The sequence below is a fragment of the Carica papaya genome, chromosome 5 (assembly GCF_054855325.1).
Source record: "Carica papaya isolate Zhongbai chromosome 5, ASM5485532v1, whole genome shotgun sequence".
NCBI lineage: Eukaryota > Viridiplantae > Streptophyta > Magnoliopsida > Brassicales > Caricaceae > Carica > Carica papaya.
This window is the reverse complement of record NC_142313.1, coordinates 6387735-6403053: the sequence shown is the minus strand read 5'-3', so window position 1 is coordinate 6403053 and position 15319 is coordinate 6387735. Positions and strand designations below refer to the sequence as shown.

Below are 15319 nucleotides of genomic sequence, written 5' to 3'. Positions count from 1 at the left end.
CGTTAACCTTTAACATTCATAATTAGTTTCCAGGGCCGTCCCCATACCCCGTCCGGTATGGGCGCCAAAACCATGAACCTCAATACCCCGTCCGGTATGAGGGTGAAACGGGCCGTCCCCATACCCCGTCCGGTATGGGCGCCAAAACCATAAACCTCAATACCCCGTCCGGTATGAGGGTGAAACGGGCCGTCCCCATACCCCGTCCGGTATGGGCGCCAAAACCATAAGATCTCCATACCCCGTCCGGCATGTGAGACCACAATCCCGGTAGGGTTCCCTACGGACCCGGTCCGTCCACCATCTCCCAGGATATCTAGTCAGGCTGACCCCCATAATACAATTATCAGTCTATACAATCTTTCATTTTCCTTTTCCTCAATCAACATCATCAATTCACTTTTAAACAAGCAAATCGTAATTCATACCAACAGACAACATACAATATCAATTCTTCAGTCATTCAACCCATAATTAATAAAACAGTAATATATGCATTCGAAACTATAAAATGAACACATCAAACCCCATAATGCATTTAAAGCTGTAAAACAGTGTAAAACAGGCCAAATAACAGTAAATCATCAATCACACTAGACTCGGGCTCCATTAGCAACCTTAAGCAATTTCACACATGCGTTAATTCAAGAAATACCGTTTTATCATTTTGAACTTTAATACCGTGATAGGAAATAGGGTGAGGGGTCCTTACTTATTTTCGGGATCCGAATACGATTCACAGTGCGCCTGCAGGCTGTCCCTAATTTTCCCTGAATTTTTCCCGGGGAACTGAAACACGCTAACAGTACCTGCACGTGTTCCAAAAAAATCCAAATTAGGCCCAGGGCCTCTTTCGGCCCAAATCGCAACTCCGGCACGGCGGCTCCGCCGTGCTCCGGCGACGGCGCCGCCGCTGGCGGCGGCGAGTCGCCTCGGGTTGACTGTTTTCGGCCGTTTTTGGCCGAATTCGGCCACACTCGCATTGGTCCTTGTCAGAAAACAACCCTAGGGCCCTCGGGGGGCCAAAAAATCACGGAAAAGCGGAGCTTACCGGCGGCGGCGCTCTCGGGTACGGCGACTCTCCGGCGAAGTTCGTGTTTTGGTGATTTGGCTTCGGTCAACCTGTAGAGAAAAGAATGGTGATCACGGTGATATAAAAATTGCATCGAACGGAGGCCGGGAAGGGCCTCGTCGGAGGCAAAAACCGAGAGGGGGCGCGGCGGTGCCGCTGGGCTTCGGCCGCGTATTCCGGCCGTTTGGCCGGGATTTCGGCTTCGATTTGGCCATAGGAGGAATCAGTGGGGAAAAACGAGTCGGGGGTATGAAATTTACCTCGATCGGCGGTCGGAAATTTCCCCGGTGCGGCGGCGAGTGGCGGCGGGTGGCGGCGGTCGGCCTCTGGTTCGTCTTCTCCGGCGAGCGGCTGGCGGCTAGGGTTTGTGGTCTGGTGTGGAGGTTCTATTTATAACCCCTTGCCTTTTGATCACAGCCGTTCATTTTGTTTTAATCTGGGCCGTTCGTTTTTGATTGAATCTGGGCCGTCCGTGCGATTGAATCTGGGCCGTCCGATCGCGTGATTGATCTGGGCCGTCGGATCGCACCCACGCGGATCGCCAACGTGGCTCCTTTCGGAGTGACGCGATCTTGCCACGTGGCAGGCACTGGTTGGCCGGGACTGCTGACGTGGCTGCTGACGCAGCTGCTGACGTGGCCCCCCTTCTTTTTTTTTTTTTTTTTTTTTTTTTTTTTTTTTTTTTTTTTTTTTTTTTTCTTCCCCTCCTTCTTTCCGGGTGCTACAATATAACTGAATATTAAATAAATAATAATATGATATTTTGTATAACTTTAGAAAATGTGCAAAATTGATTACAGATTGCTAATGGAGGCAGAATCAGAGATTCTCTACTGTTGTTTTGTGGATTGTTTTACAGTTTAAATGCATGATAGTACCTTATTAATTGATTTTATAGCTTTGAATGCATATATAGTTTATTTTATGTGTTTACTGCTGAATCGAGAAAAAAGAATGTTAAACGGTAAAAATTGTGTGATGAAATTAATAGATGAAATAACAGCCTTACTGGATATCTTGGAAGATGATGGACGGACCGGGTACGTAGGGAACCTTACCGTGAACGTTGTCTCATACCGGACGGGATATATGGACGACCTCTTTCACCCTTATACCGGACGAAGTATTAAAGTTTGATAAATTGGCACTCATACCGGGCAGGGTATGAGAACGGCCCATAATTGAGAATGATAAATGAAATAGTTCATGTGTAAGGGGGGCATCCCTATGAGCTCCCATGGATACCAGCATGCTGGTGAAAAGGGTGGTAGTTATTGTTTGGTTTATTGATAATAGATATGGATTTATAACATGTACTATGATGGCTGATTATGCATGAGATATTGGTCTGTATGATATTATTGTTTTTACAAGTTGTTTTCATAGATTTCACGATAGTAAGTGAACGAAAAATAATTTTATGATTGATAAATGAATTTGCTAAATTTAATGTTCCATTAGTGGTTTTCGATTTTATACCAATTTTTACTTTTGTGTCGGTGATATAGTATGATATCATTACTGGATTAGTGTAGCTTATCCTTTATTTAACCATTTCAGATCAAGAGAACTAGGTTCTAAATCCCAATCCGTAAGAAGATTGCGAGTAAGTGCTATATATTTTCTATTTTCCATTTATTTCCTTATTTTTTGTGTTTCTTTCAAAGAATGAATTTTGTAATGTTGTTTAGTACTTTTAAGTTATTGTGTAAGGAATGTAAATCTTAACCTTTTATTTCACTTCCGCACTTAGGTTATTATATATTTTCTTTGACTATTTTCGAAGCCGTTATATATATTTATAGTAAAAATCATTAATTTAGAGCGAAACACAAGTTCTATCTCGTTTATTATTATAAGAGTGTCTAAAATTTTTTTAAAAAAAATTATTTGATTTTTATGTCAATATATCGATAATTTTGACCAACATTAATCACAAGAAATAAATTAGATCTTTTGATATTTTAAAATGCTACAAGTAATATTAACCTTACTATTTATTAATTAATTTCATCTCATGTGACAATTTGATGAAAATAAACAACAACATGATAAACAAATAAGTGGCAATAAAAAAATGTAAGAAGAACATAAAATATGCACATATATTTATTGTATTTTAAAACTTTATTATACCAAATAAAATAATAAAAGAATTGGCTGTGATTATTTTTTGTTTTTAACAAAATATGAACTTAGTTCTAATTATACTAAATTTTAAAGATTTCCATCTAATTTGTCATTGTTTTAACTAAAACATAGTATATATAGTTCTAAATTTTAACAATGTTTAAACTAAATGATCTATTTTATTCATATTACTCTTATTTTAATAATTAAATAAATATAATTAATTTATTAATCTTAATATTTATTATTTTTAATGAACGACTATTTTTAGTAATACTTTTAAAATTTATAATACAAACTACAGTCACTCAAACACCACTAAATGGTTTAAATTAATTTTTTTGCAAAAAAATGACATTTTGCATAATTACCGAAATGATAAAAAGTGGGCGTCGATGCAAGATAAAAAAAATAAAACAAAATTAATATATCGTGTAGCTATAATAAAAAATGGAGGTCATACTTTAAAATACCATATGAACTAGATGATAAATTGCATAATTTTTCAATAGTTAATGAAAATTAAAATACAAAACAACAGACATAATGATATGTTAAATATAGAGACATTATAAATTCGGTAACCAATTCTTATAGCCTTAAATTATAATGCATTTTAGTGTTACTTTTTAAGTCTTTATAAAATTACTGACCAATTATTTATTTGTAACTTATTGTAATTTAGTCCATGTAATTTCAATTACATATTCCATGGTTACAATAGACGTTTTACTCTATAACACATTAGCTCAATGATGAAATTTCCTTATCTCATCTCTCATACAATAAATATTTAATTCCTAAGACAGTAAATCAACGATCCAACCTCTCTTAACATTATATTAAACAGGCTTTCCCTTTTACTCAATTTGCCCACCTACAACATGACATTCTCCGACTGTATACGCTATAGAATATAAACTGATGGACTCTTTCTTAGAATCCGACTGCAAAGCAGATGAAAATAAATATTGAATACATATATATATATATACACGAGGAAATCATATGCAAAAAACAAATAAGTATTGAGACAGTACATAGATTGGTCCAGCATTATGAAACTGCATGGATATACTATATTTCTCCTCCTCTACGACAGTAAGTTGTGTTTTACCATCTTCCATTTTCAGCAACTGTCTTTTCTTCAATACCATTTCCTGAGGAGGATGCCGATTCCATTCTTATATTCTCAAGCTTCTCCTTCAATCCGGTGATATCTAAAGCAGAAAGGATATCTTTTCTGATCTCTGCTTCCATTTTTTCTACTTTCTCTGAACTAGACCCTCTAGCTATCTCTGCCTTCAACTCCTCTATTCTCCCACGAAGACCTGAAACGTTTATCGCTCTCTCGATTTCATGGGAAATCTCTTTGTTCACATTTGCTATCTTCTCATGCAATTCTGAAGGCAGAGTTGACATCTTCCTGTTAGTCAACCCAACAATTTCCAGGTTAGCTGACTTCAAAACCTCCATCAGCTCTTTTTTAGTGTTAACTACTTCCTCTAGGAGATCCTTATCCAATGAATCTCCTTCTGACACCTTCTCTTGAGCAGCTCTCAGATGTTCCAGTTTTGTCTTAACCTCAGCTGGAACTTGCTTATTAATTTCAGCTTTCAGTTTCTCACTTCTCTCTTTCGCCTCAATGACCCTGCTAACCGTGTTTAGCTTTTCAAGCTTCTGTTTTAAACCCAGATAAGCCCCTGGCCGCAACAAATTTTGTTTAAACTTCTGCATTATTTTCTCCACTTTCGCCTGCAAATTGGGATTAAGTGGTTGATCTGGGAGTCTTGATAACTCCAACTTAAGTGATTTGAGTTCCTCTTGCAAGCCCATTGAAATGAATGCTTTAGTAATCTCCTTATCTACATCTTCCTTGAGCTTTTCAATTGCCTGGGTAGTGATTGGATCATATGGCACCTTTGCATCTAAAATCTTCCCTTTTAGGTTCTCAAGCTCTGACTCTAAATCAGCAGCCTTAAGCATGTTGACCTCAGAAGGCTTCATGTTCCGTTTTCTCTCCGGGTCCACAGGGATGCCTTCCTGGAATCCCCCAATTGACCGAAATTTTAGCATCCTGTGGCGGAGCAGGTCTTCCGTGTCCATATTTGTCAGTTCCTATGTTCATTCAATATTGTATTTAACCAATGGATAACTGGGAAAACCATGCAAATTAAAGATTGATGAACCAAAAGATGAAGACAGCACTTACAAAAAAAAATGAATCAGTGGGATTTAAAAAGAAAACTCCTTTTCTCTAAGCTTGACATTATGCAATCCATTTTAATGGAAGAAAAGGGTGATGCTACAAAGAATGAGAGAGTAAACTATTACTGTCCAACTGTTCCAGTAAAAGAATTTTTTGTTCTCCTAAAGAAATTCCAGGGAAGGGGACAGATTCTGACAAATAGATAATCGCAAGTTTTTGCCACATCACAAGATGCAATCTCATATGAGAAATGCCTCCCACAGAAACATATATAACTAGTATGAGAATGCAAGAAACCAGAATGGAAGTTATTCAATTATGGAATAAAATCTGAATCCCCAGATGCCTGCAAATAAGATTTAACTTTTAAAATTATACTTTATAATTAAATTTATTTGCAATTTTGGGTTGGTATCTTATGAAGTAACACTTACTTCCATGGCCTGAGAGACTGCAAGCTTAATTTGCTGGGAAGTCCAGAAAGGATCTGTATGTGCACCACCTAGAGGCTCCTGTGAATGATAGAAGCTATGTCAATGGTAACAAAAAGGGAGCACTAATGATACCAGAAACTTAAGAAGCTATAATTTTTTTTTTTTGACATAAAAAGTATGAAGTGTAAAATTAATATAGGCACCAAAAGAGTCCCACTGATGTACCAAAGAATTTACATATATACCAACTTGTCAATAAGGTCCCTTAAATCTTCCATCAACTGTGGAGAATGACCCAATAACAAAAAAATCAAGAATTTGGAATTATCTATTTTTAAGCAATTATAATTATTGTTCTATTAGAATATGAGACAGTAGAGCTTGTATAATTTATGAATAAATTGTCTCAGTATCTATTCATGTGTAATAAGTATCCTATATACAGCATGTTACAAGTGGTAGAGTCCTAGTGTTACAATATTCTAATATTACAGTACAAAAGTTAGTTTTATAACTGAACAAAAGAACAAGTTTATTTACTTCCAGGAAGAGCTTGTTATGTCTTTCTCTTATCTTTAGTTATCCCTTTAGAACTTGGGCACTGCAACTCCATGGAATAATTTCGAAAATGACCAAAGATAGTATATTCTTTTATCCCATATATGAAGAGTAAAATACAGTTAAATGGCTTTCTTAACTCAGTTCCTTTAAAATATTTGTCTAAGATTATTGGATTCCATGAAAAGCAACAGATTTTGGAGGCAAATTTAAACTCTTCACATCTATTAGTAAATATTTGACATTGCAATGATTGCACGTGTTCCCATCAGTTATTTGTTATCCCAAAATAGTTGAAGTTATTAATAGTTAAATTCTAGGCATTACTCAATGGGTTACTGCATCATTTGACAAAATGAAAATCTATAAGATAACCAAATATCACAAAGATTAGCTGATACAGAATTCCTATTCTGCCAGCCAAGCTTTAATCAATATAGAAAAAGAAGAGCCAATTCTACTTTTTTATTGGGAAACAGTTCCTACAATTCACCTGTAATCTTAAAATGGCTAATCTCAAAAAACAAATGTTGGAAAAATCAGAAACCACACATTTCAAGAAAATAGATAAAGATTGAAGGGCTTACAGGTATTATACCATCAGCAATTTTGAGTCTGTAATGTTCTTGTGCTGTTATTCTTAGTTTTTCAGCAGCCTGTACAAATTAAAACAAAAATATGAATAAGGAAAGTGGCCTATTTTCTCAAATCTGACTAAAGAAAGTTACCTTTTACCTTAGGAGCTGCCTGGGAAGATTTCCACAAGATTGCGGCACATGCTTCAGGACTGCTCAGAGAAACAGTGTAATACCCGTAATTAATTTTAAAAATTTAAAATTAACGTATAAAATATAATTTTTTTAGTTTATGAATTTTATTTAATGTAAAAATTAAAAAAAATAGGTGAAAAATGAAATTGAAAACAATTTTTAAAAAAAATTGTACAAATTTGGGTTCTGAGAGTGTTCTTGAAAGAAAAATCGGAAATTAAAGGTCAAAACGCAATTTAAGAAAAATGTATCACGTAAAACAGCTCAGTCAGCAGCCCCGACAATTTGGAGCGCGCTGCGTGGCAAGGTATGCTAACGCGGTGCCACGCGGGAGACCACGCTGGCAATCTACATGCCCGCGAATAGACGGTCCGGAATTGTTCCCGCGCGCGTGAACGATCCGGATCCGTTCCCTCCTCAAGCGCGATCATATGGTCCAAATTCATTTCTTATTTAAATGTGATCAGACGGTCAAGATCAAACGTGATGGACTGCCCAGATTAAAAAGAGACAAATATAAATATCTCACTTCACATCGAACCTTAACCCTACCCGTCAGAGAAGAACCAGTCGCCGGGAGAGAGAGCTGACCGCAGTCCGCCGCCGCGTTGTAGCCACCTCTGACCGCCAAAAGAGGTAAAAAAAAATTCATTCGCTCGAAATTCGATTTTAAACACCCCATGACTAAATCGGAGTAAAAGAACTAGCGGATGAACCGGAAACCGCGGGTAAAGCCCGGCAGCTCCGCCACGGAAAAAATAAAAAACCACATCTGATGAGGCCATTCCTGATTCCCGTTTCGTGCGATTTTTTCACCATTGTATTCACCATTTTGTTTCCCACAAGTTGACCGAAGAAAAACACCCAACTGCGAAAGTGAACCGGCGGAGCCGCCGCATCGGAAAACCCCGTTGCCGATAAGCTTCTGTGTTTCGACTTTTTCGGCCAACCGAGATCCCTTAACGTGTTTTCTTGAAAAGATGAGTACAAAACCAGCCAAAACTGGCCGAAAACAGTCAATCGCGGCGGCGGCCAGAATTTCAAAATTGGCCGAAAGAGAGTTTTAACACCGGCTTTGGGTTTTTTGGGGTATTTTTAGGTGCTTGAAACATGTTTTAATCGAAAAAAATTCAGGGAACCCAGTGACCGCCAGTAGGCACTGTTGAAAGTTTAACATTCGGACACTGATTCGAGTAAGAATCCCTCACCCTATTCCTTGTTACGGAATTGAAGGTTAATTATAAATAATTTGGTATTTTGTACAATTTAGAAAATTTCGATAATTAATCACAGATTACTAATGGAACCAAAATCGATTATTATTCATTGTTGATCCTGTTTGATTGATTTTATTGTTTCAAATGTATAATATTACATTGGAGTTGGTATAATGATTCAGTTGCACTTCCTTGATGCATTTATTGCTTGTTTTGCGTTATTTACAGTTAAATTGTGAAACTGAAAATTAAATGTAAACGAAAAATTATTTGATTAAGTGAGTGAATGAATGGTAACCTTACTGGATATCCTGAAAGATGGTGGACGGACTGGGTACATAGGGAACCCTACCGTGAACGTTGTCTCACACCGGACGAAATATCGAGAATTAGTATTTTGACGCTCATACTGGATGGGGTATGGGGACGATCCGTTTCACTCTTATACCGGACGGGGTATTGAGAAATAATATTTCTGGTGCTCATACTGGACAAGGTATGAGAACTACCGGTTAATTGACAATGTTGAATAAGGATTTACGCGTAGTAAGGACATATTTATGAACCCCCATGGACACCAGTAGACAAGTTAAAAGAGAAAGTTGTTGTTTTGATTAAATGAATATGAGATTATGATATTATTTGTGTTATTGTCTTTATAGGTCAGTTTTGAAAATTTTGCTACGGTAAATATGTAATAAATGATTTTATTTATGATAAATGAATTTATTTCAATTAAAAAATCTATTAGTTATTTTCATGATTTTTACTAACCTTCATTTTTGTATTGGTGAGTAGTGTGACATTCTTACTGAGGTAGTGTAACTCACTCTTTCATTAACCGTTTCAGATCAAGATAAATAAGATTCAAATTCCGATTCATAAGAGGGTTGCGAATAGAATGCCCACCTGTTTACTTTTCATTTATTTCTTTGATTTTTCGTTTTTTTTTTAAAAAGGTCATTCGCGTAACTCTATTAAGTATTCTGAATTATTGTGTAAGGAATGTAAACACTAACCTATTATTTTGCGTCCGCATTCAATTTATAATTTATTTTTTTTTAAGTTTCGAATCGTTACAAATAGTCAGAACAAGCATTTATTATAGAATTCTCGATGTCATTGAAAGTTAGAGATAAACTTACTTTTTTCGCTAAACATTATCGATAAGTTAACTATGGCAGCGTAGAAGCTATAGGAACGATGAAAGGGAAGATTTGGAACAGGAAAAACCATTTACAACTGAACAAGAATCAGATCCTTGAACCAGTCACATATGAAACTGAGAAATGCTCAGCAGCCAAAAGTACTATAATAGATGAGTAGGAATGCAGCTGTTATCCCTATTTTGTTGTTTGACAATGCAGATCCATTTAGAAAATAGATATATCAATCATATTGGGCGTAAATCTGTTTATTTTAAGAGCTCACAAATCCTAACTTTGATTTAAACTTGTGGATTTTAGATTTTAAGCAATAAAGGCAAAAGCAGAAAGCAAAAAGAAAAAAAAAAAAAAAAAAAAAGAGAAATTACTACCTTGCAACATAGAAAGCGGAGTTTTCAAGCATAAATAATTTGTTGGCACAAGCTATGGCTAGAGCTCCACCAGAACCACCTTCACCAGTCACAACTGATATAATAGGCACTTTGAAGCCAAACATAGCCCTCAAATTATAGGCTATGGCTTCACCCTGCATAGAATAAAATACAACAGACTCATACATCTATAAAATATCTGCACCAAATATTATAAGAGCACTACAGCTTACAGGTTAGAGAAAAACAACAAACCCACTTGACCAAGCTCCTCAGATTTGAGATCAGCAAATGCCCCGGGAGTGTCAACAAATGTTACGATAGGAAAACCATGATGATCAGCGTACTTCATCATACGTAAGGCCTTCCGGTATCTGTTTGTCACAAATTTCAGACAGTTATCTCAAACTCAATGCAGTGAAATAAATCAAGAAGCTCCAATCAAATCCCAAATTTCAAATGAATGTGGAATTATCTAAACATGGAAATGAAATTCTCTTTGATATATAATCCAGATTGATTAGACATTTATTCAAAGAAAAAGCCCAGATCGAAGTTCCAAAGATTGATTAAGCACTGAAGAATCTCCCATACGATAATATAACTAAAAGATACTCAAAACATACCCATGAGGAGTTGGCATTGCAAAATTGCGGGAGATGTTCTCCTTTGTGTTCCTACCTTTCTGATGGCCTATAAACATGTAGTTCTTGCCATCAATGCTCCCAATACCAGTTACAATAGCTGGATCATCATACCCTGCACGATCTCCATGGAGTTCCACCCACTATAAGATAGGGGCAGAAAAAGGTAAGAAAGGACAAATAATTCTGCATTTATCTATTATGAAAAGGGTGCTTAGTGCTTCACTTTGTTTTCATAAGACAAACAAAAGGGCAGATGTATTTGGCTACCTTTTCTGTGATATTCAATATATGATCAAGAACTGTTGGTCTGTTGGGATGCCGGGCAATGGATAGTCGTTGAATGGGTGTTAAATGTGTGTACAAATCCTTTAGTGCCTGAATATGAAGCAGAAAAAATTAGAGGCATGGCTATATTATGACCAAAAGAAAAACAATCAACAATTTGAATTTTACAAAAACTTTCAACTAGGATTATAAAGCAAAAATGAGCTCCATAATATCTTCCCAAGAAGAAAATATGATTGTAATTTAATCGTACAACAGATACTCTAAATTCTAAGTAAAGCAGCTATTTAGAACTTCGAAGCAATCAAGTAATAAGACAAGTACAGGAAAATTGAAAAATTCAAAAGGCCCAGAATAAATAATAGTGACTTCAAACTAAATCAGTACAAACAACTCTAACCCATGAAATTACCTGTTGATACTTGTTTTCCAAAGCACCTATTTGGTCACTAAAGTCTAGGCCAGTCTCATCAGCCATTCTCCTCACCTGCATTAAAGATATAAATCTAAATTTCAAATATACACATAGAAGATGTTCATGGTAGCTGCCTCATGAATGCTTTACATGTAATATCATAAACTACATTGATAAAATAGTGGAGATATGATGGTAGATGGTAAGATTTTTTAATAGAAAAATGTATTGATTTTGAAAACTGCTAAGATTTTTTTATAGAAAAATGTATTGATTTTGAGAACTGCCTTCCCTGTTAGATGTTATGAATGCTCAAATTTCTTAGCTCTATGCTATTCATGACTACTAACAAATATCTTTGCCAGAATCAGGGCAAATTAATTAGAAAATCTCCACAATATGCAGAACACAGTCTGACAAGTACCAATAAAACACAAGCAAACTAACCTCAATAATCTTTCTCTCCAGATCAACAAGTGGCTTTTCAAAGGGAAGAGTCACTGGTTTTGGTTTATCAGACAGAGGCTTGAAGGAAGAAAGATAAGCCAAGTGTCCACTGGTGATATTTGGATCAATATCATCAGGCCAAGGGTAATCATGCTTCTTAGCTTTCTTCAATCTTGCAACTACACGAAACCTGTTATTACTTCTACTACCATGGCCTTTCAAAGTCCTTGCCCAGTATCCATTTACTCCTCTAGATGAAATCTTAGGTAAATCACAACCAAAAATATCCTTGCTAAAATATGAAGGTAAGCCAAATTCAAAACCCCAATTTTCACTTCCTTTCCTACAATTTCCAGCTACCAATGACAAAGTAGCCATCTCAATAGTCAACATACAATCAAGAAATGAGTAATTCTGTCATTGACATCTTCATGTGCTGCATTCCCTGCATTTTGCATTCCCATTAACACTCAGAAAAAGGAAAACATCTCAAAATCATTTCAAATGCATACTACTCTGTTTGCTCCTTTTATTCAATTATCATAGAAGTCTAAATCAAGATGTTGATATTTTGATAACATATACGATGTGTTTGGATACTGGATGCAATAAATTCTACGTAGGGAAATTATTTGATGCATTTAAGTTTTATATTTATTCTTTCAACATTCAAACCCAAATAATTTTAAATGAAACTAAAAAAAAAAATACATTTGAAATTTCATCAATATACATTTAATTTAGAAAATAATTATGTTTGCATATAAACATATTACTTGACATACAAACAAAGAACCATCATTTCATTAAACTGAGATGGCACCTAAAAATATCATAAAACATCGAATTCGTGATTCATTCAAATATAGAAATTCAGTTAGAACTAATTCCTCCTAAAATTCATGTAGAAATAAAATAACTTCATTGTTCATTTGTTTCATTCATAGCCACAGTGAAATCCAAAAGAATCATTTACCCCCAGGAGCCTAAGCCTCTCATTCATTTGAATGAAAAACACCAATCCAGGAATCCAGAAATCCAATGCTCAGCATGTGGAGTAAAAGTTAGAAGTTAAGTTGGGTTATATTCGCAAATAATCTCCAAAACACACTCTGTTCTCATTCCTGTTTCACGTAATTAGAACTAAGACTATTGAACTTAATAAGAAACTGCAGCATCCTGTAATGCAGTTTTCCTAGTAAATTTGTCATTATCTTCACTAGAAAACAGAAGTCGGATTAACAAGAACCTCAGTCAATTGAAAATCACGTTTTATTTCTATAAAAAGAAATTCCAGGTAAATGTGCTCAGCTCGTACACTGAACTTAGACCAAGTTCTGGAACCTTAGAAGTCAGGAACGTCCCTGGAGCTCCCAACCATTAACTGCTAAAGAACTCGTCGCATTAAGCAAATTCTATCAAAAAAAAAAAAAGTATAAAAAAAAAGGAGAAAAAAGAGAGAATACCAGAATAGAGTACAATGAACCCCAAGTCAGCTCTAAATGAAGCTTGTGCGTCACGAATTAGGGTTTATGAGGAGCAAACAGAGGAGTGGGAAACCAACGGTTCATATATCGCTTCTCTGCTGCGTAAAAACGTCTTCCATCGATAGGAAGCATTAACATGCTATACATTCTCCTTTCACGCTTTGTGCGGTAATCCGAGTAAAATGGGAGGCCTCGTATCATGGTGAGAGGTGTAGGAAAGCTGTTATTGGGGCGTGATTCGCACGCGTGAATAAATAGACTGGGATTTGTTAGCCCGGTTGCTCAATCGCACGTCATCGTATATCTGGATAACAACCGGCGAACACGGGGGCCCACAGGCATGTGGCCACGTCGGTTTCATTGCTTTAATTAATCCAAGCACATAAGAAAAATGTCTATCGCTAAAATTAAATAAATGGTATTAAATCACTCGGTGTTATAAACTTTTTTAATAAAAAAAGTAGTGACTAACTACAAAGGAGTATGCATATTCAAATAAGGATCTTATTTTAAGCATGCTCTTGTATTAAAATTATTTTTAATTAAATTTTTAAATAATTTTATTTATTATTATTATTATTAATTCTATTTAAATAAATTAAATTAAATTAAAATTATATATTATTACATAATAAATTATTATATTATATAATAATTATAAAAATTAAAATAAAATAATAATAATAAAAAAAAGGATTGGGGTGTTATACATGCTCACACCAAAAGAGTAAATATTATAATAATTTTTTTTTTTTAAAAAATATATATATATATATATAATCATATAAGCTTTCACCAATTAGCATATTATATAAGGGAAGGTAAAAATCTTATACCCATATGTCTTAAAATGACATTTACTTTGAATTTCTCCTAAATTTAATATTTTTTTATATTTATAAGATAGTAATACATTATTTATAAATATATTTGTTCTTACAAATAATAAAATATTAGTTTTTTTTTTTGTAGAATCATTAATAATTTTGCACTATTACATATTGTGTTAACGTTGATTTTATTAACATTAAATGAAAAAATATTTTATTTTTGTTTTAGATGATATGCGTTGTTACATTGTCAACCAAACACATATTTTTATTTTTTTACCCAATTAAAATTTTAAAAATGTTGAGTTTTATATATTATAGTAAAATAAATATATCTCGAACTAAAAATAATTTAACATATGCTACTATTTGAATCTAAGTAACAAATAATTTTTTTAAAAAAATAACAAAACAATACAGGAGATGATTAACCAAATTTTGACATTTTCATCTCCAAATAAATTATGAATTCTTCATCTTTAATTTTTTAAGAACTCAACTATATCAAAATATGTCGTATTTTTATGATTTTAATCGAAAACATCTTTTTGTGAAATAAAATTTATTTCTATATATATATTTTTAATATTTTTAACGAATCCTAAAAATTTATCAATTAGATACTTTTACACAAAATATACATGAGACTAATATCTTTTTATATGTGATATTGATATTATATACACTTTTTTTTTATATATATTCTTTATAGTTTCTTCACTTCCAGCAAATATCATGATTTAAAATATATATATATATATTATTATGACAACATTTATAAAATTTATTCTAATTTTTGGCACCATGTCGCATCCACCTCTATGAGTATATGACCATGATCACACTTTTGTCAATGTCCAAAATTATTAATAATTATTGCATTAACTTAAGAAAAATGAGATAAAACCAACTGAATGAGATTTATTATTAGTTTGTCGTTTTATTCAGTCATAAAAAATGTAAAATTAATTTAAAATAATTTTTAAAATATTTATTTTGATAATATTATTGCAAGAACATCCTTGAGGCATGAAAAATAGAAAAATAATTTAGTTGACAAATCTTTATCAATAATATTTTATCTACTCTAATGTCAAAGATTTATAACATTTAAATAATTAGAACAATAAAAAAAATATAAGTTAAAATAAAAATTCTTTTATTTAATTTTCTGTATCTTTCAAAATGCATTACAATATAAAGATATAAGAAATCATAAATTAGTACAAAAATTAAATTAAAGTAACATTACAAATTAAATTGAATTCTGTTATTGAACAT

At 34.0% G+C, this 15319-nt stretch overlaps 1 protein-coding gene across 3 annotated transcripts; it reads right to left on the bottom strand.

Annotated features, from left to right (window-relative positions):
- Nucleotides 1-4161: 4161 nt before the first annotated feature.
- LOC110819518 (acetyl-coenzyme A carboxylase carboxyl transferase subunit alpha, chloroplastic-like) lies at nt 4162-13388 on the bottom strand. Of its 3 annotated transcripts, XM_022048755.2 has the most exons (12): nt 13188-13388; nt 13040-13105; nt 11722-12166; nt 11272-11346; nt 10842-10949; nt 10554-10714; nt 10187-10301; nt 9928-10082; nt 7139-7190; nt 6991-7059; nt 5846-5923; nt 4162-5320 (listed from the first exon to the last, which is right to left on the bottom strand). In XM_022048755.2, the coding sequence occupies exons 3-12, from the start codon at nt 12112-12114 to the stop codon at nt 4316-4318; spliced, it is 2211 nt and encodes a 736-aa protein (XP_021904447.1). In that variant the 5' UTR covers nt 12115-12166; nt 13040-13105; nt 13188-13388; the 3' UTR covers nt 4162-4315. The 3 variants fall into 3 exon arrangements, with proteins under 3 accessions (XP_021904447.1, XP_021904446.1, XP_088075537.1); XM_022048754.2 differs by lacking the exon at nt 13040-13105; XM_088219411.1 differs by lacking the exon at nt 13188-13388 and having other exon boundaries at nt 13040-13108.
- Between the last annotated feature and the right edge of the window lie 1931 nt (nt 13389-15319).